The sequence below is a fragment of the Colobus angolensis genome, unplaced genomic scaffold (genome assembly GCF_000951035.1).
Source record: "Colobus angolensis palliatus isolate OR3802 unplaced genomic scaffold, Cang.pa_1.0 Scaffold66, whole genome shotgun sequence".
Classification (NCBI taxonomy): domain Eukaryota; kingdom Metazoa; phylum Chordata; class Mammalia; order Primates; family Cercopithecidae; genus Colobus; species Colobus angolensis.
Window position 1 is genome coordinate 3722723 of NW_012120265.1, and position 19795 is coordinate 3742517.

General features: G+C 54.9%; 1 protein-coding gene across 2 annotated transcripts in view; it reads left to right on the plus strand.

Annotated features, from left to right (window-relative positions):
- The window catches only part of GATAD2A (GATA zinc finger domain containing 2A), a 128256-nt gene extending 108715 nt beyond the window's left edge, over positions 1-19541 (plus strand). For both annotated transcript variants that reach the window (XM_011925874.1, XM_011925875.1), the window contains 10 exons: positions 2990-3122; positions 3265-3396; positions 4940-5029; positions 6425-6556; positions 6722-6889; positions 9394-9673; positions 10810-11108; positions 11661-11735; positions 12024-12219; positions 15949-19541. In XM_011925874.1, coding sequence (XP_011781264.1) covers positions 2990-3122; positions 3265-3396; positions 4940-5029; positions 6425-6556; positions 6722-6889; positions 9394-9673; positions 10810-11108; positions 11661-11735; positions 12024-12219; positions 15949-16079 — 1636 coding nt within the window. In that variant the 3' untranslated portion in view covers positions 16080-19541. The remainder of the gene's footprint in view (positions 1-2989; positions 3123-3264; positions 3397-4939; positions 5030-6424; positions 6557-6721; positions 6890-9393; positions 9674-10809; positions 11109-11660; positions 11736-12023; positions 12220-15948) is intronic.
- The last annotated feature ends 254 nt before the right edge of the window (positions 19542-19795 follow it).

Here is a 19795-nt window from a genome sequence, read left to right on the forward strand (position 1 = left end):
GCACCTGAACCCTTACCTCCCTTCTCAAAATGAAGGCTGCGTGTCACAAACCGGTTGGAACTGGCCGTTACCATGGTTTTCACGTTGGAAGGCACAGTTAAAGGGTCATGTGACCAAGGAGGGAAATGCCTTTGTCACATGACTTTTTGGTGGCCTGATTAGCATACAGGAAGTTCACTCCCTGCTGGCTGCTGGGATGCTGAGTGATCATTGATGGGTGGTGACATCATCTCTTGGATGAGTTATTGATTAGTCGCAAGCCAAGATGGGGCCAGGAAGCACCGTGGTCAGAGCAGCCCACTCAGGCAGCTTCAGCTACTAGGTGGTCTGGACCCTTCCCTCAGGCAGATTTGAATTTTATTAGACATCTCACCTCTGGAAGAACCTCACGCCCTCGATAAGATGATAAGAAGTGTTAAGTCCCTTAGAGCTTGGCTGTCATTTCATTTCAGCTTGTGCTGGCCCAGGAAGTGTGTCTGTAACTTTATACGGGATGCTGCCTTGGGCCCCCGCTACCCTCTTCACTTTGGAGCTCACCTGGATAGAGGCCAGCCGCTGCAGCTCTGTGCTGGAGCCTTGGGACCACCTGCCTCTGAGGTGCTCAGTGTGTGTACACGTCCAGGGAGCCTGGAATTAGAGCCCTGAGGTCACCTTGAAAGTCGATCTTGGGCGGCATGGGGCCGGCAGCAAGGAGAGACATGCTGGCGGTGTGCTAAGACCTGAGTGAGGTGTCCTGGGTTACTTTAGAAACAAACTGCCCAGTTCTGGGCTTCATAATGTGGGCTGATAACCCCTTGCCTGGGGGATTGTATACTTTGAAATCATACCTTTCTGTCCATGCCCAGGTCTCTGGTGAGAACCTGGTTGATCAGGGCTAGGACCAGCGTTCAGGTACAGCTGCCACGTAGCTCTGGTGGGTGGAATTAGGAGGGACAAGAGGAGAGCAAGTAAAGCAGTTCCTGAGTCCAGCATCTGGTGAGTCCAGGGTAGCCTTGGTGAAGCCTTAGCCTCTGGTGCTCTGTGTCCACCATTCCCTGAGGATGCAGCTCCTGGACTTGGAGGGGACCTCAGAGGTCCCAATGGCTGCTAGAGCAGAGCCAGGTTCTTCATCCTAGCGATGCTCCTCAACCCTGCCAGGGTCTGATTATGAACTAGACCCAGGCAGAGCGAGAGCCTGGACAACTTTGAGCTGCAGCTCCCAGTTAACTTTGTCTGAGTTTGTTCCCTGGGTCACAGTGCCACCTAGAGGATGCGTTCTGTCCTTGGCTGGTTTTCCTGCTGACAAAAAAATGGACCTGATTCACTTGGATGAAAGTACAATGAGGCTGAGGTGGGCGGATCACCTGAGGTCAGGAGTTCAAGACCACCCTGGCCAACATGGTGAACCCCTGTCTCTACAAAAATACAAAAAAAAAAAAAAAATTAGCTGGGCATGATGGTGCATGCCTGTAAGTCCCAGCTACTCGGGAGGCTGAGGCAGGAGAATCGCTTGGACCAGGAGGTGGAGGCTGCAGTGAGCCGAGATCACACCACTGCACTCCAGCCTGGGCGACAAAGCAAGACTCCGTCTCAAAAAAGAAAAAAAATAAAAAAAAAAAAGTACAGTGAACCCAGATCTTCAGGGACAGTTTGCCTTGTGCCGTCAGCAAATGGAGCTGCTTGGTTGGGGACAAGTGCTGTCTCTGGGACTTGCGTTGGGTCAGCAACACCACAGCAGGTGTTCGGCCCTGCACCTTCAGTAGTGTCAGCTGTACACATACCTCCTAGAGGATTGTTCACAGGAAGGGGAAAATCAGACTGATGTGTTCCTGCCTGGGTCAAATGACGTGGGTGCCACGCGCACTTATCTTGGAGCCTGGCCCGCAGTTAGCACAGAATGAATATTTACTGTTTCCCGATTCTGATGAATAACAGCAGCTCATCAGCCACACTCTTAGATGTTTGTGACCGTATTTTGACAAAATAACAAAAAAGGAAAGCCTGCAAGTACTTCCCTGATTGTCCCCTGGTGCTTCTCAGCTGGTAGTGAGATGCTGTGGGCCAACAGTGAGAAGGGAGGAACAGGCTTCAGGTCAAGTTCACAGGTAGAAGTGAGTTCCCCAGACCATGGCAAATTCATTAGAAAGAAAAAGGTGTGAGGGCTGGAATCATGATGAACTGTCTCATGATGCAGTTTTGAGCTGGAACTTATGGAGTGGGCAGCAGGGTAACAGGCAGAATGACGTTGGCATCCACGTGGAGCTGGAGGCAACCAGCCAGAAACCAGTCCAAAAGTAGATCAGGCCGGTGGAGAGTCTCTGGTCTTTGAGAGAACTTGTGTCCTAGTCAGTTTCAAAACAGATAGTTGCTGCTGCCACGTGGGGCCCAAGAAGGACCATCTAGCACTTGGTGCCACCTTGTGAGCACGCTGGCAGCCTGTGGATACACCCCTTGGTCTGCTGGGGACAGGTTGGCTGCCAGGTGTGAGGGCTGTTGGCCTTCCTGGGTGGAGAGAGAAGAAAGTGGTTCACACAGGGAGCTGGGCTCCTCTTTAAGGGGTTTCCACCATGGCCAGGGGCTCCCGCTGGTGGCGAGGCACACACATGCCATCAGACCCAGCATGCTCAAGCCCCCACAATGGCTAACACTGAGCAGGACCCCAGGATCCAGAGCCGAGTGTTTACACAATCCGAGGCACACGGTAGAGGGAGCGGCCATGTTTTCCAAAGTCACCATGTCACGTTCAGGGGCATATACACCCTCAGCCCTGGCAACAGGCACTAACAAGTCCCTACCATCAAGATGCCCACCTGGGCACTGGGATTGGGTGCCCTATGACATGTGGGTGAGAAGAAGGAGGCAACCCGGGTGCCGTGGGGTGGGGCTGGGGATGTGGAAGATGCAGGGCAGACAGAGAGCAGCCAGGGAGGTCTCACCTCCCTGCCATGTGCCCACAGGGGTGGGCACAGCTGTCAGGGGCACTCTGGTTACTACTGTCTCCACCCCACAGTGACATGAAATCCGAGAGGAGACCTCCCTCACCCGACGTGATTGTGCTGTCCGACAACGAGCAGCCCTCGAGCCCGAGAGTGAATGGGCTGACCACGGTGGCCTTGAAGGAGACTAGCACCGAGGCCCTCATGGTGAGCCATGTGGTGGCACTGCCGCCGGAGCCCCACTGTGCCCTTCCCACTCATGACGCCCTTGGGTGGAGCTAGTGACGGCAGGGCCTCTGCTTCCCACCAAGGACGCTCCCCCTCAACCCTGTTCCTCTCGCCCCTGCAGAAAAGCAGTCCTGAAGAACGAGAAAGGATGATCAAACAGCTGAAAGAAGAGTTGAGGTTAGAAGAAGCAAAACTCGTTTTGTTGAAAAAGTTGCGGCAGAGTCAGATACAAAAGGAAGCCACCGCTCAGAAGGTGCGTGCCTGTCTCCCCTCCTCACTGGGCCAGCAGGAGCCTCTGGCCTTGCCTTGATCCCGTCATCAATGTCAGGGGCCAGAAAGGTGAAAGGGCTTCCTTGAGGGAGTATAGGGCAAGGTCCCGCTCCCCCATTTGTGGACTCCAGTGTGCATTTTGGATTTAGCTTAGGAGATGTTAAAGTGAATTTCAGTCTAGAGTAATCTGGATCTGAGGGTCTGAAGCGCACTTCTTCTTTTTTTTTTTTTTTTTTGAGATAGAATCTTGCTCTTTCGCCAGGCTGGAGTGCGGTGATGCAAATCCTTGGCTTACTGCAACCTCCGTCTCCTGGGTTCAGGTGATTGGCCTGCCTCAGCCTCCCGAGTAGCTGGGACTACAGGCGCGTGCCACCACAGCCAGCTAATTTTTGTGTTTTTAGTGGAGACAGGGTTTCACCATGTTGGCCAGGATGGTCTTGATCTCTCGACCTTGTGGTCCGCCCACATGGGCCTCCCAAAATGCTGGGATTACAGGCATGAGCAACCGCACCCGCCCTAAAGCTCACTTGGACAACAGGTGTCAGGGAAGTGGAGCACAGGTGTCTGGTGCCTCTGGAAGCATGTTTCTGGGTGAAGGGCTCGGTGCAGAAAGGCCGCCTGCACTGTAGGTGCAGGGGATGCCCCAGTCTCTACTGTCCTCCCTCCTACTGCATGCATCTCAGTCCGCTCCCAGCTAGACGTGTGCTGAGCTGCCATGGATCTCAGCCCCAACTCTCGGGAGGGTCCTGCTTCTGTTCCTTCTTCCCTGGAGCCTAAAGCTCACTGTTGCACTGCTTCTAGATGCAGGTGAATGGGCAGCGAGGTTAAATTTATTTTGTTGGGCTTTTTGAGTACTCTGTTCAGGGAAACTCCTACCTTCCGAGTACTTTAGTAATTGCCTCAGTGAACCAGAAAGTAAATGTGTCCTGGGCAGCAGGAGCTGAAGGAAGGACAGGACTCTCCCTGCTCTGGCGTGGGGGTTTGTTTTTTGAAACCCTGCCCCCCCACACACCTCACACCTGCCCAGTTAGCAGGTGGGTTGGAAAGAGTCTGCCTGTTTCTTTTTTCTTTTTCTTTGTCACTTGCGGAAAACTTATTGAGGGACACCAAGTCTGTCACTGACCCTTCTCTAGTGGAACATGCAGCTTTAAAAAGTGCGCAGAGTCACTGTTTTCTCACTGAGATTGATATCTCCCTGCCTGGGCCATGGGTCCTTTGCCTCAGTGGCACTGCCACTATCAGCCATTCTGTCCCCTGGAGGGTGCAAGTGGGTGCCAGGACACTTGAGTGGGTGTCAGGGAGTGGCCAAGAAGTGATGCTGAGAGTAGTGGGTGGGGCTGCTGGAAAATCTCTTCTAGGCCCATGTAGAAATTGTCACCTCTTGCCACAGACAGGGTCACTTTCAGCCTTCAAGCAGAACCTCTGAGAAGACAGTCAGGCCTCTGTGGCAGCATTAAATCTTGGCGCCTCCGTGTGGGGAGAGGGCCAGGTGGCTCCTCACCTCCTGGTGTCCTGCTCTCTTGCAGCCCACAGGTTCTGTCGGGAGTACCGTGACCACCCCTCCCCCGCTTGTTCGGGGCACCCAGAACATTCCTGCTGGCAAGCCATCGCTCCAGGTCAGTGTCCCCGCTCTGTCTCAGTGGGTGCCCTGCTGGCACTGCTGCTCTCAAGAATAGGCTCCTTGGGCTCCCAAACAGCCCTGGTCCAGGTTCTGCAAGAGGTTGCCCTTTCCTTCAGAGTAGGCTGGAGTGAGGCCCTCCAGTCCACAGCCCAGGGGAAAAAGCATACATGCACTCTCCAAGCCCCACGGCCCAAAGTAGGCCGCTGTTCATGTCACAGACAGAAATCATGGCCAACACTGGAAGGGGGGCCTTCCAGTGAGTGCCTCTAGTAGGTCTGATCTCCCTTCATGTTGACTCTTCCGGCCAAGGGAGCCTCCTTCCAGGGCCTCCAGGTGAGGGGCAGAGTCTTTCTCCCAGCCATATGGCTGAGGTCGGAAGAGGCCTTCCTGCCCCTCCCTCTCAAACAGGCCTGAGCCCCCAACTTGCTCTAGGGGGTGACCATGCCCATCCTGCCATGGACCGGCCAGTGTCACGTGAGAATGAACTGCCATGTTGGTGGGACTCACTCAGAAGTGAGCCCAGGTTCACACGGCTGTGGTTGGAGTCCTATTCCTTGTTCCAGTGTTTAGAATCAGTAGTCATCTTTACTAATTTTGTGTTACACATTCGCCTTGTTAGTTTGTTTGAGACAGGGTCGTGCTCTGTAACCCAGGCTGGAGTGCAATGGCACAACCTCAGCTCACTGTTGCCTCTGCCTCCTAGACTTAAGCCATCCTCCTGCCTCAGCCTCCCAAGTAGCCAAGATTACAGGCGCACACCACCATGCCTGGGTAATTTTTCTGTTTTTTGTAGAGATGGGGTTTCACTGTTACTCAGGCTGTTCTCAAATCTCTGGGCTCAAGAGATCCACCCTCGTTGGCCTCCCAATGTGTTGAAATTACAGGCGTGATGAGCCGCCACCCCCAGCCAGCTAGCTAAATCTTTTTTTTTTTTTTTTTGGTTCCGAGATGGAGTCTTGCTCTGTCACCCAGGTTGGAGTGCAGTGGTGCGATCTCAGGTCACTGCAACCTGCAACCTCCGCCTCCCAGGTTCAAGCAGTTCTCCTGCCTCAGCCTCCTGAGTAGCTGGGACTACAGGCATGTGCCACCACGCCCAGCTAATTGTTGTATTTTTAGTAGAGATGGAGTTTCACCATGTTGGCCAGGCTGGTCTCAAACTCCTGACCTCGTGATCTGCCTACCTCGGCCTCACAGAGTGCTGGGATTACAGGCATGAGCCACTGCACCCATCCATAATTTTATTTTTTAACTTCTCTGCTACTTAAAAAGAAAAAAACCAAATCAAAAAAACTGGTATGTACTTTCATAAAAGCAGTAAAACTGCTTGCTTTAAAAAAAAAAAAAGGGCGGGAGGGGTCCATGTAAATCTAGGTCTTGGTGTTGTTGGCAGACCTCTTCAGCTCGGATGCCTGGCAGCGTCATACCCCCGCCCCTGGTCCGAGGTGGGCAGCAGGCGTCCTCGAAGCTGGGGCCACAGGCGAGCTCACAGGTCGTCATGCCCCCACTCGTCAGGGGGGCCCAGGTAAGCAGGGCTGTGCACACTGGGGAGACCTGGCAGCCTCAGCAGTTGTCTACCTCGAAAGTAGGGCCCTTCCCAGTCCTTGGGGCCAAGGTGCCTGTGCCTTCCGGTCCCCCCCTATTGTTGATCTCAGTCAGATTTCTTGTTCTTCCCACCCTACCCCAACAGCAAATCCACAGCATTAGGCAACATTCCAGCACAGGGCCACCGCCCCTCCTCCTGGCCCCCCGGGCGTCGGTGCCCAGTGTGCAGATTCAGGGACAGAGGATCATCCAGCAGGGCCTCATCCGCGTCGCCAATGTTCCCAACACCAGCCTGCTCGTCAACATCCCACAGGTGAGGGCTGCGCGGCACCGGGTGAGGGAGAGTGTGTGTTCCACCTGTGACTGCTCCCCTTGGACCCAGGTTCTGGGGCACAGTAGTGTCTCCCCGGGCTGTGTGGCATGACCTGCCTTGCTCCCTCAGAGCCAGGCAGAGGCTTGGCCTTGAGCTCCTGGGGGCCATAGGGCTGTGTGGGTCATGGGCAGACTTGCTGTCCAGCACAGGTGGGCAGCTGCCGAGAGGGGCAATGCACCGACCTGAGCTGAAGGTGGGGTCTGCTCACCAGCCCCATGGCCGAGGAAACACCACGTGGCACACAGCAGGTTTAGGGGGATAGTCGAAGCCCAGGAGAGGCCAGTGATGGGCCCGGAGATGCCTTGGGGTGCACTGGAGCCCATGCCACCCTCCCAGCAGTGGCTTCTTTCGATCTCCTCCTCCGCAAATGTTCTCATGTCACCAGGCGCGCCTATTCTTAGCCACACGTCCCTTCACCTCTGTACAGAGCCTCTGAGATGGGGAGGGTTGATCTCCACCCCCTGGAAGTAGGATGGGAAGAGCAGGACCAAGGGGCAGGCAGGCTGGAAACAAGCGCCTTGGCTGACAGATAAAATTACCGGGTCCGCAGGGGCTTTTGCTGGTGGGCGTGTTTGCTCTTTCTTCCTTCTTTGGCACGGTTTGTTCTTGCTTGCCTGCCCTCAGACAAGAGCAAGACTCTGAGCAGTGTCCCTGCCTGCTTTTGAAGGTCAGGTTCGAGTGTAGAGAAGATGGCTAGTCCTGGACTGACCCAGGCAGGTAGTTTCATACACCTGTGAACTTTTTTTTTTTTAGAGACAGAGTCTTGCTCTGTTGCCCAGGCTGGATGTAGTACAGTGGTGTGATCAAATATCTTTATTTTGAGACAAGAGTCTTCCTTTGTTGCTCAGGCTGGAGTGCAGTGGTGCAATCTTGGCTCACTGCAGCCTCCACCTCCCAGGAGATACTCCTGCATCAGCCTCCCGAGTAGCTGGGACTACAGGTGCCTGCCACCATGCCCAGCTAGTTTTTGTATTTTTAGTCGAGACAGGGTTACACCATGTTGGCCAGGCTGGTCCTGAACTTCTGACCTTAAGTGATCTGCCTGACTTGGCCTTCCAAAGTGCTGGGATTACAGGTGTGAGCCACCGCGCCCGGCCTTTTTTTTTTTTTGAGATAGAGTCTTGCTCTGTCGCCCAGGCTGGGGTGCAGTGGCGCGATCTCGGCTCACCGCAAGCTCCACCTCCCAGGTTCACGCCATCCTCCTGCCTCAGCCTCCTGAGTAGCTGAGACTACAGGCGCCCCGCCACCATGCCCGGCTAATTTTTTTGTATTTTTGTTACAGACAGGGTTTCACCATGTTAGCCAGGATGGTCTCGATCTCCTGACCTCGTGATCTGCCTGCCTGGACCTCCCAAAACGCTGGGATTACAGGCGTGAGCCACCACGCCCGGCCCCACCCGTGACCTTTTATCCAGTCCTTTCTGTTGTCTTTGTGCCCTGAGGGTGGGCACAGGCAGTCAGTGGCAGAGAAGGTGGTCTGCTCCTAGCAGGGCTTGGGGAGGCTGTGAGGGGAAGGAGTAGGGGAACTGGCTGGTCAGGGGTGACGGAGGCCTGGGTTTGGTCTCGGTTGCTGAGGGGCGAAAAAACCAGCAGGCCGGTCTCTGGGAGCCTTCGTTGTAGGGTGGGACCCTGGGAAGGCATCCTGGACACCCTGCGCCCCACAGTGTGGCGTTTGCAAGTCACTGGGTGTGTCCATTTTCTGGGGGGTGGGGTGCACAGCTTTCCTCATATTTCCAGAGGAGTCCTCAGCCTCCAAAAGCTAAGAACATTGGCATGTGGTCAGTTGTGGGTTTCGGGGAGAGCCCCATCCAGCAGTTGTGGGGCTGGTGGAGACAGTCAAGGGTCTGCTTCTGGGATCCAGGCAGGACTGTGAAGTGGCACTGGAGCAGCGAGGACTAGGTGGAGGGTAGGGGAAGAGGTTGGCCTAGGAGCTGCTTCCCCTATCACCCCATAAGAACTCAGGGACTACCTCAGACATTAGCATCCCAGGGGAGCACGTGCAGAGAGGCTCATGGGGGTGCTGCGGTGGGCACTCCCATACCCTGTGAGAAGGCAGTAGGCGGGCCGCAGTCAGAGGACAGTGGCCCTGCTGGGCAGGGTGGTGACCACCAGAACCTGGTGACAGCCACGTGGGTGCCCTCACATTCACATGACGGAGCGCAGCAAATTATAGATTTTAAGTGTGTGCGGTGTATCTGGTAAACCTTTGCGTGCGTGTGCAGATGAGCAGTCGCCTCCTAGGGTGGTGTGTTTCTCGAAGCTCTCCCTGCTGCCCTGGCTTCTAAGAGCCTGTTACCATGGCTGGGTTCACTTTTGTAAGGATGCCATCGTCAAGGGGACTGGTTAGTCAGTGCAGTTGAAGGGACCTCGGGCATGGGGGCGCTGGGGAACATTCCTCTGGGCAGGCACACAGAGCGCCCTGACTGAGTTCTTGTCTCCTAAAGCCTACCCCAGCATCACTGAAGGGGACGACAGCCACCTCCGCTCAGGCCAGCTCCACCCCCACTAGCGTGGCCTCTGTGGTCACCTCTGCCGAGTCTCCAGCAAGCCGACAGGCAGCCGCCAAGCTGGCGCTGCGCAAACAGCTGGAGAAGACGCTACTCGAGATCCCCCCACCCAAGCCCCCAGCCCCAGAGATGAATTTCCTGCCCAGCGCCGCCAACAACGAGTTCATCTACCTGGTCGGCCTGGAGGAGGTGGTGCAGAACCTACTGGAGACACAAGGTGCGTGGCCTGGACCCAGCGAGGTTGCTTCCGCCTCTGGCCTCCAAGGGTGCCCCCCGGGTTCTTTCCAACACACAGCAGAGGCTGGGGCAGGGCTGCCTAGCCAGGAGGGTCTTGGGTGGGCTTGGCAGGAACACCATCAGTGCCACTGTGGAGTCTGGACACTGTCCTCTGGTTGGGGCCTCTGAGAGCGAGGCCCTGAGAGGCTCAGGGCCCAGGGGGACGGGCAGTAGTGGCCTCCATGATGTTGGCGTGTGGTGGAGTACAGGTGAGGGTGCACATCTGTGGGAGACTGACGGGGTTGGCCTCCACAATCGGCTCTCAAACCAGTGTGGGGTTATGACACACAGGCAGAACCTTCCAGAGCCTCGAGTGCTCCCAGCTTCTGAGGAGGGAGAGGGACAGCCCACCCCATTGCCTCCGCCTGGGCAGGCTCGCACAATCACCCTCTTCAGGGGCAGTGTGGAGTACACCTTGTCCTGGGGGATTTAAGAATAAAAGGGCATCTACGGGGTGATCAACACAGCATTGGAGACAACCAGGCGGGTGGATCTGGGTGGCTGAGTCGGCCCCCAGGGAGCCCCTGCTCCCTGGATGTGGAGACCAAGGATGTTTCTGCCCACAGGTTGAGGTGGGGGTGACACGAGTAGGCCAGGAGGCTGAGTCCTCTTCTGGTGACTGCATCAGACCCTCAGAGCAGAGGAGTGGGCAGGACTGTGAGGGGCCCAGGGCAGGGACAGTTTCCTCCTCAGGACATGGGACATTTGGGGGTACCCCCTCCTAAGAATGAACTAAGCACCTCAGCACCCACAAAGCACTGGCTGGGTGACTTGCCTGTCACCCTTATTAACTCGTACATAACCTAGGGTGCCCACCACGTCGAGGCACGGCCTGGCATAGTCCTTGCTGGTCCTCAGTGGTGTCATGTCCAGCGGTGGGTGGGACAGGAGGCCGACGTTTTCTGAAGCTGTTCGGCCTTGGCTGGCCCCATGTCCACATGTCATTGGTGCCCAGTAGGCAGTTGCAGAACGAACAGACTGCGGCGACTGAGGCTCCAGCATCCTGGGCTCGGGGCGGCCAGGGCCCTGACTGTCATCCTGTCTCTCTGACATGAGCCACGTGCTGTCTGCTTGCAGCGGGCAGGATGTCGGCCGCCGCTGTGCTGTCCCGGGAGCCCTACATGTGTGCACAGTGCAAGACGGACTTCACGTGCCGCTGGCGGGAGGAGAAGAGCGGCGCCATCATGTGTGAGAACTGCATGACGACCAACCAGAAGAAGGCGCTCAAGGTGGAGCACACCAGCCGGCTGAAGGCCGCCTTCGTGAAGGCGCTGCAGCAGGAGCAGGAGATTGAGCAGCGGCTCCTGCAGCAGGGTGTGGCCCCTGCACAGGCCAAGGCCGAGCCCGCCGCCGCCCCACACCCCGCGCTGAAGCAGGTGAGCCTGGCCTGCTGCCGGCAGCACCAACCCTGGGAGGCAGAGGCCGTTCAGCGATCCGCCCCACGCCCGGGCTGCGCCGCCTAATTGTTAACTGCGCATCTAAATTGCAGTTAATGGTGGCATTGGGCGGTGAAAACACTAATTTGCAGTGTCTTTAGATTTTGTAGCTCTCACTCACAGGCTGCCGGCTGACAAGTACTGCTTGTCTCCAAGGACTTTTCAGAAAACCACGTTGAGATACCAAAGGGGCGTTTGGAAGAAATGTTCTTGCTAAATTTGGAGAGGAACAAGTTTGAAATCAAGTTTTTTGTTCTCGTGTTGTTTTATTTTAATGTTTCTCCTTCCCACCCTCTGTAGACCCGAAGCTCCCTTTTGGCAATTTTTGTCGTCTTGGAAGTTCTTTGCAATTCACTAAACACATTTCCTCAAGATCCCCACGCGGCGCCTAAAGTCCCCGGGGGACGGGCCTGTCCTGTGGGGCTCCCCCTCGGTCACTCTGGGCCAGCCAGCGGACAGCACTGACTTCGCTTTTAACCCCCATTTGTGTAGGTCATAAAACCCCGGCGTAAGTTGGCGTTCCGCTCAGGAGAGGCCCGCGACTGGAGTAACGGGGCTGTGCTACAGGTCAGAACCGCGCCGGGCGCCGGGAGCCCCGCGCCCCCACCGCAGCCTGTGACCACGTCAGTCGCCGACTGTCACGCTGCCTCTTCTATCTGTCTCTCCCTGTTTCTGTTTCTCTCTCTCCCCTCCCCCACCCCTCTGTGTAACTTACCTGGTCTCCTGATTTTGGACTTTAGGGACCCCGTGTGGGTGGGAAGAGGTCAGCCAGAGCAAGGAGAGGCTGCGCTGAGTGTCTCGCCCGCTGCTATTTCTTTCCCTGTGTGAGCCGTCGCCCCCCTCTCTCCACTGCAGGCCTCCAGCCAGCTTTCCCGGGGTTCGGCCACAGCTCCCCGAGGTGTCCTGCACACGTTCAGTCCATCACCAAAACTGCAGAACTCAGCCTCGGCCACAGCCCTGGTCAGCAGGACCGGCAGACATTCCGAGAGAACCGTGAGCTCCGGCAAGGGCAGCGCCACCTCCAACTGGAAGAAGACGCCCCTCAGCACAGGTGGGTAGCCTCTGCAGGACTCCCCAAGGGACCTACCCATTGCAGGGTCCACCCTTCCTTATCGTAAACAGAGGCACATGTGCACCCTGTAAACACTGGAAGGCCTGCTTCCCAGACTCGCTTCCCAAGCTCGACCTCCTTGGACTCTGGCTTTCTCTCCCGCCTCTAACCAGGACACCCTGAAGAAGTGACAGCCGCAAGCAGATAGGAAATAGTAACTACCCTCACTCTCTGAACCCAGGCTCAGCCTTTGACCCACAAAACGTGGGCCAGGCCTGGTTCAGAGGGTGCTCCCACAGCCATCCACATGGACTCTTGTCAGCACACACCCCTGTCTTCCCCACTCAGGGTTCCCCATTTCTCTTTGTGCCGCAGTGAACATCCTTTTTTCTGTCATTGTGCCATCCATGCTGCGGTCACACCGAGTGGTGCAGAGTAGAACAGTAATGCGGGGCGGGGGGTGCGCCCAGGGCAGGGGCCGGGCTCACCTAGGGCAGGTCATGGAGGCCTTGCCGGAGACGGTGTTTGAAGAACAACCAGTGGGGTGAAGGCCCTCGAGTGGGCTCTCCTGAGTCAGCTGCGGCCCCACCATCCCTGGCATGGTCCCGATGGCCTGTTTATTTTCTCACGTATGTGCTAACATTAGAACAAAAGTTTAATATTTATTGTGTCCACCAAAAATGGGAAAATAAAAGGTGGTCAGGAAGGGCCAAGTTATGGAGACGGGCACCCTCTGGGAGAGGAACCAAAGTGTCCCACATGCACCCTGAAGCCTGTGACCCTGCAGGTAGAAGAGGACAGTCGTGAGACAGATCCTAGGCAGAGTGGGGGAGCCCGAGAGCCTGCTGAGCCTGCCGCTGTCCTAAGTGAGGGGCGTGCCCAGGTGCCAGGCTCTGCAGGAGCAGTTCAGGAGAGGGCAGATGTTCGGCTGCAGAGGAATGCAGGCAGCCTGGACAGTTGAGTGCGCTGTCATCAAAGGAGCCAGCCAGACATTCTGCTCAGCAGGTTTAAGACAGCTAAGGACTCCCGGGCTGGTCAGAAATTACTCTTGTGGGAAGTTTGAAAGTATAAGAAAGAAAGTAGAAGTCTAGCCGGGCACGGTGGCTCACACCTATAATCCCAGCACTTTAGGAGGCCGAGGCGGGTGGATCACGAGGTCAGGAGATCGAGACCATCCTGGCTAACATGGTGAAACCCCATCTCTATAAAAATACAAAAAATTAGCCGGGCATGGTGGCGGACGTCTAGTCCCAGCTACTCAGGAGGCCGAGGCAGGAGAATGGCGTGAACCCGGGAGGTGGAGCTTGCAGTGAGCCGAGATCGTGCCACGGCACTCCAGCCTGGGCGACAAGTGAGACTCTGTCTCAAAAAAAGTAGGAGAGGTCGATAAGTGTGTGCATGTGGGCACGGTGGTGGAAGTCATCTGGAAGCCGTGTGTGTGCGTATGTGTTTGAAGTTTGAAAGGGAGCATAAAGGCATCAGTAGTTGCTGTGTCTAATGGTAGGATTAGAGGGAAAAGAAATAGTTGAAAGCGCTGTTTCCTAAAAGAGTTACCCCGAGGGTTTTGAGAGAGTGCCTGGCAGCACCCAGTTGCCAGGTTTCTGGAGTGCTGCCCTTGCACATAGGGATGGTTCCTAAGAACATTTGACCTGGGAACACTTCTTCCACAAGATGTATTAGCCACCACTAAAAATACTCTTAGGGCCAGACGTGCTGGCTCTCACCTGAAATCCCAGCACTTTGTGAGGTTGAAATGGGAGAATTGGCCGGGCGCGGTGGCTCAAGCCTGTAATCCCAGCACTTTGGGAGGCCAAGGCGGGCGGATCACGAGGTCAGGAGATCAAGACCACGGTGAAACCCCGTCTCTACTAAAAATACAAAAAATAAGCCGGGCGCGGTGGCGGGCACCTGTAGTCCCAGCTAGTCAGGAGGCTGAGCCAGGAGAATGGCGTGAACCTGGGAGGCGGAGCTTGCAGTGAGCCGAGATCGTGCCACTGCACTCCAGCCTGGGTGACAGAGCAAGACTCCGTCTCAAAAAAAAAAAAAAAAGAAAAAGAAATGGGAGAATTGCTTGAGCCTAGGAGTTTGAGACCAGCCTGGGCAACATGGTGAGACCTTGTCTCTACAAAAAAATAATTAGCCAAGCACATGGCGTGTGTCTGTGGTCCCAGCTACTCAGGAGGCTGAGGGAGGAGGATCGCTTGAGCATGGGAGGTTAAGGCTGCAGTGAGCACTGATTGTGCCACTGCACTCCAGCCTGGGCAAGAGTGAGACCCCATTTCAAGGGGTCTGGGGCAGCCCTTACCCTTTGGCCAAAAAATCCTACGTGTGCTGGGTGGGGGCATTTATTTATTTTCCAATTATAAAAGTGATATTTGTCCATCATGGAAATTTGGAAAATACAGAAAGAAAAGACTGTGGCAATGGGTTTTCCCCTGTGTCTCCTCTTCCCTTGAGGGTCCTTTGTGGAAATGTGTGCCTTGCGTTGGCTAGTTTGTGTGTTAATGAGAGACCCTTACTGTAAGCATTAAAATTTGAGCTGAGGCCGGGCGCGGTGGTGCAAGCCTGTAATCCCAGCACTTTGGGAGGCCGAGACGGGCGGATCACAAGGTCAGGAGATCGAGACCATCCTGGCTAACATGGTGAAACCCCGTCTCTACTAAAAAATACAAAAAACTAGCCGGGCGAGGTGGCGGACTCCTGTAGTCCCAGCTACTCGGGAGGCTGAGGCAGGAGAATGACGTAAACCTGGGAGGCGGAGCTTGCAGTGAGCCGAGATCGTGCCACTGCACTCCAGCCTGGGTGACAGAGCAAGACTCCGTCTCAAAAAAAAAAAAAAAAAAATTTGAGCTGGGCACAGTGGCTGGTGCCTATAATCCCAGTGCTTTGACAGGCCAAGGCAGGAGGATTGCTTGAGGCCTGGAGTTTGAGACCAGTCTAGATAATGCAAACCGCAAGACTTCATCTCTACAAGTTAAAAACAACCACCACCAAGGAAAAAAAACACTTGAGGGTAGCAGATAGGTTTTTTCCTTTTTTTTGTTTTGTTTTTTGTTTTCTTCTTGTGGAGACAGCTTCTTGTTATGTTGCCCAGAATGGAGTGCAGTAGCACGATCATAGCTCACTTGCAGCCTGGATCTCCTAGACCCAAGCAATCCTCCCACCTCAGCCTCTGGAGTAGCTGGGACTGCAGGGATGTGCCACCATGTCCAGCTCATACTTTTTAGAGATGGGGCCTCGCTGTGTTGCCCAGGCTGGTCTCCTGGCCTCAAGCGATCTTCCCGCCCCAGCCTCTCAAAGTGCTAGGATTCCAGGCTGAGCCTCCACGCCCGGCTAAGATAGTTTTTCATGGCTGCATAGTATTCCATCCTACATTATTGTCCTGTTGCACACATTTGTTTATGGTTTTCCACTGTTCTAAGCAGCACTGCGGTCAGTGCCTTCATTTCTGTAAACACAGGTAGCTGCTGACCCTCTGATGATTGCCCTGCACTTGGGATTACCTTGGCAGAACCTGGAAATGTCAGGGCCATTGAGTTGCTACCTAAATACTCTTCAGCTCTGGGGCCTGGGATTTGAAACGTTGATTGAGTTAGTGTGGGCAGCTTCGCAAGGGCTCCTGGGTTCTCAGTGTGTTTTGGGGCAGGGGTCTAGGCAGGTGTGACTGGGTTCCTCCCAGGAGTCCTCCTGACGAGGGCCTTCTCGGCTGGTTGCTCTGTTCTGTTGCAGGCGGGACCCTTGCGTTTGTCAGCCCAAGCCTGGCGGTGCACAAGAGCTCCTCGGCCGTGGACCGCCAGCGAGAGTACCTCCTGGACATGATCCCACCCCGCTCCATCCCCCAGTCAGCCACGTGGAAATAGTGCGAGCCAGGCCCCGTGGAAGACGGGCTCTCTCCTCCCCCACCTGGCCCCCAGTCTAGAAGGACCCACTGCATCACCCTCCGCTGGCTCGGGAAGACACCGTGCCAGTCCCAAGAGCAAGCACCGGCCGTGCTGCAGAGGCGAGACCTCAATTCTTGGCTGCAAAGTTTCATCAGGGCTGGGGGGCTGGTGCCACCTCATAGGCGGACAAGGATCATCGCTGGGGGACCTTTCCCGTGGGCTCTCTTCCTTTCTCTCTTTGCCTTTAGTTTGCCCGACACCAGCAGAAAAGTGGACCTTGGGGGCTGGTTCTGCTCCCGGCCCCCTTGTTCGGCCCCTGCCGGCACACGGGCGGCTCACCCTGGACACTGTGATGCGCATGGGCGGCAAGGCCAGCGCCCGGGGCTTCTGAACCGAGCGGGGCGTTTCGTTTTGTTTTTGCTTTTCCCCGTCTTAGGCTCCCGATCTTTGACTGCCTTCCCATGGCGATCTGTAAGTTGAAAGATTTTTTTTAATCACCTCATGATGATGGAGTTAAAAGTAAACCGTGCAGACCCTGGGGTCCCTGTTGTACGCTGCGTCATCCCGCTGGCCCTGTGCCCTGGAGGGTGGGCGGCTTATGGTGCCACAGCCCCTGGCAGGGACGGCCGGCCCGCCCCGGTAACTGATGGACAGATGCAGGATGACCGAGGCAGCCCTCGCTCCAGCTGAACGCTTCCACTGCTGCTGGTTCTGGAGACCCCTGCCCCCGGACCTCCTAGACTTAGAAGAACAAACTGAAGAACAGACCCAGCCAGAGAAGCAGGGATTCCAGAAGCTGCCCATGAAGGCCAGAAGCTGCCCATGAAGGGAGGAGGAGAGGATCCGGTCGGCAGCAGCCCCGAGCAGGAAGCTGGAGTGGGGACTGTTGTGGGGTTTTTCTGTTGTGGTTTATTTTATTAAATTCTTTCCTTTTTTCTATTCATTTCGATGGACGCAATCTTAAGCCACCCTGGCCTTGTTTCTAGCAGGTGAATGTGCACAGGTGTGTGCAGGTTGGGAGGCGCCGTCCAGGTTTGCAGCAAGCCGCTGCGCACAGACTTCAGGTTTTCCATTTGGGTCTAGTTTAGAACCTGTCCTTAAACCTAGGGGTTGCTGTCAGGATTTGCTTTCAGACTTTTTTTTTGGAACTCCCTTTAGAGTCTACAAAAATGTTTTAAAAGGATCAGGTCTGCTTTTAGTTTCATTTTTGTTTCCCGTCCCACTCTTCAAAAACTGGATCCATGAGGAAAGGCAGAAGCCGTTCTGTGTCTCCTTCACGCTGGGCCGGCTTCTTGCTGGTGCGAGGGCGTCCTGTGCCCACGTACATGCGTGTGTCTCCATGAGGACTGGGTTCCACCGGTCCCAATTGAGCTCCAGCCCTGGTTTTTCTACCCATGCAGTTAGGGAATTTAATTTAAATTTTTTTTTTGTAGGGCCGCCGCCTTCAAACACAACTGCTACAACGTTCTAATAAAGGCTCATTTAACCCCCAGGCTCCTGTCGTGTGAATATCCTCAGTCTGTAGGAAACTTTTTTGATACACCATAGAAGACCTAGTTTTGGAAAATATTATCTAATTTTTTGTTGTGCAGACCCCCAAATTTCTCACTGATTTTTGTTTTTTTTGTGCATAACTTGGATGGGCTGAAGAAGGTGAGGGCAGGGTGGGGAAGGGTGGCTTTCATTCCAATATCCAGGGATTTGGGGAAGAGGAAGGAATTTGATGTTTTTTGGGGTGGGAGGGGAGGGTGTGTTTTTTACACCAAAAAAAAAAAAAAAATTCAAGAGTATGCAAGCATTTCTATTCCTCGCATTTTTCTGTGTGCCTGGCAAATAAATACCTGTCTCCTATGACCCTGAGCTGTTGGCCCTCTCTGTTCCACGACAGGGGCCAGATCTTCCAGCTCCTCCTGGAAGGAGCAGCCAGGCTGGCTTCTTCCCACTGAAAGCCCTGCCCAGCGAACCAACTTCAGTTCTATGCAGTGGCTGGGGATCAGGCATCCAGGCCAAAGTCACCTCTGCGTGCTGCAGCTTGGGTCAGCTGGGTCTGACCAGGGGGCCAGATCCGAGCCGCACCCGCCGGCCCTCAGCCCCAGCTCCAGCTCCTGACCTCTCCCAGCCTGGCCCGGCTGTCCCTCCAGGGCTGATGACTGTCAACCCATCCTTATGGACTGCTGCCCCTTGAAAGGGAGAGGGTCAGCCCCAGGTCCCCAGGGAGTATTCCATCAGGGACAACGTACATACTGTGATACAATTTTTTTTTTATAGTTTCAGGGGGCAAAAGTGTGAGATGCCTTAATCTTTCCTTCATTTCTGCTGTCTCGAGCACTCTAGCCCATTATTTCCTTTCAGTTCCTTGCAGCATAACCTCTATGATAAGCCCCAAGCGGGTTGTATGATGCCGTTTATGATGTTCCAGGTGAAGGCATTATTAAGTACCTCTCTGGGTGTGGGGTTTGGATTCATCAGGATAGCTATTGATTGATGTTTAGGGTGTTCTACCCGCAGCAAAGCACACCCTCAAAACCCGCCAGTGCCTGGTCCTGGTCTCTCTTGAGAGCCCTACCAGGATCAGGTTCCTGCAAGCCGTCAGAATGTGGGAGCCCCCAGCCCAAATGATTGTAACTATCCCCTGTTATCTGTGACATGAACCTCCAGCAGCACCTGGAAACTTCCTTCTGTCGGCTGCCCTGTAGACAGGGCTGGGGAGATCTCAGAGTTCACACCTCACCTGTTGTAGTGGAGATGGGGGGTAGGGTTTGGAATGGCCAAGTGCCCTTGGAGCCTCCCACAGCTATGGCCGTCTTGACCTCATCCCAGGAACTCTACGGTGACATCAAGAACCATCTCTGACGAGGTCTGTAGCAGCCCTTCTCAGGGTGGAACAGCCCACAGTGCTAGTGGCTCCTGGTCTTTCCTGTATCCGCGGACCTTGGTGAAGCAAAAGCTTCAGGGCAGAGGGAATGGGGCGACCCAGTGGCAGCCCCACTGGGCCCCGTGGCTCCCACTCTCCTATTGGATGTAGAGGCAGGGGAAAGACCTCTATATAAATATTCTCATCACAGGGGTCGCCATCACAGAAGGGATGATCCTTGCTGCTCTGCCATAGGGTTTTTGATGCCGAGCTATGCTGCAGATGACGTTAACCTAAAGAACTTGGACTGAGCTTTTAAAAAAGGACAGCAAACAATTTTATACTCCTTAAAGTGTAATAGACGGTTACACTAGTGCAGGGTATTGGGGGGGCTCTTCGGGGGTGGAGGCTGTCACTTGTATTTATTGTGACTCTAAATCTTTGATAGTAAAACAAATGTAAAAAGAAATGTTTGCCACCAGATGGGAATAGAAGTTCCAGTAAGCAGGCTGGAATGGGTGGCTATACGTTGTATCACGAGGAAGTTTTAGACTCTGAAGGATAATAAATGGATGATGTGTCAACTGAACTTTTGTCCCTTCTGCCCTGGCTTCTCTGTATTGTTTCATCCTAGCTTCCAAGGCAGGTCAGAGGGAGATGGAGGATGACCCTTTGTTAATAAGAGAAGCAAAGGGTGGGGTGCACCTGCTGCTGGGGCCTGATGGAGTCCCCACAGCCCCTCTCCTCTGGAGCTTTGTGGCCAACTTACCCCATGGGCTGGGAGAGAGGAATGAGAATCAGTGGGGACTGGGTGTGGTGGCTTACATCTGTAATCCCAGCA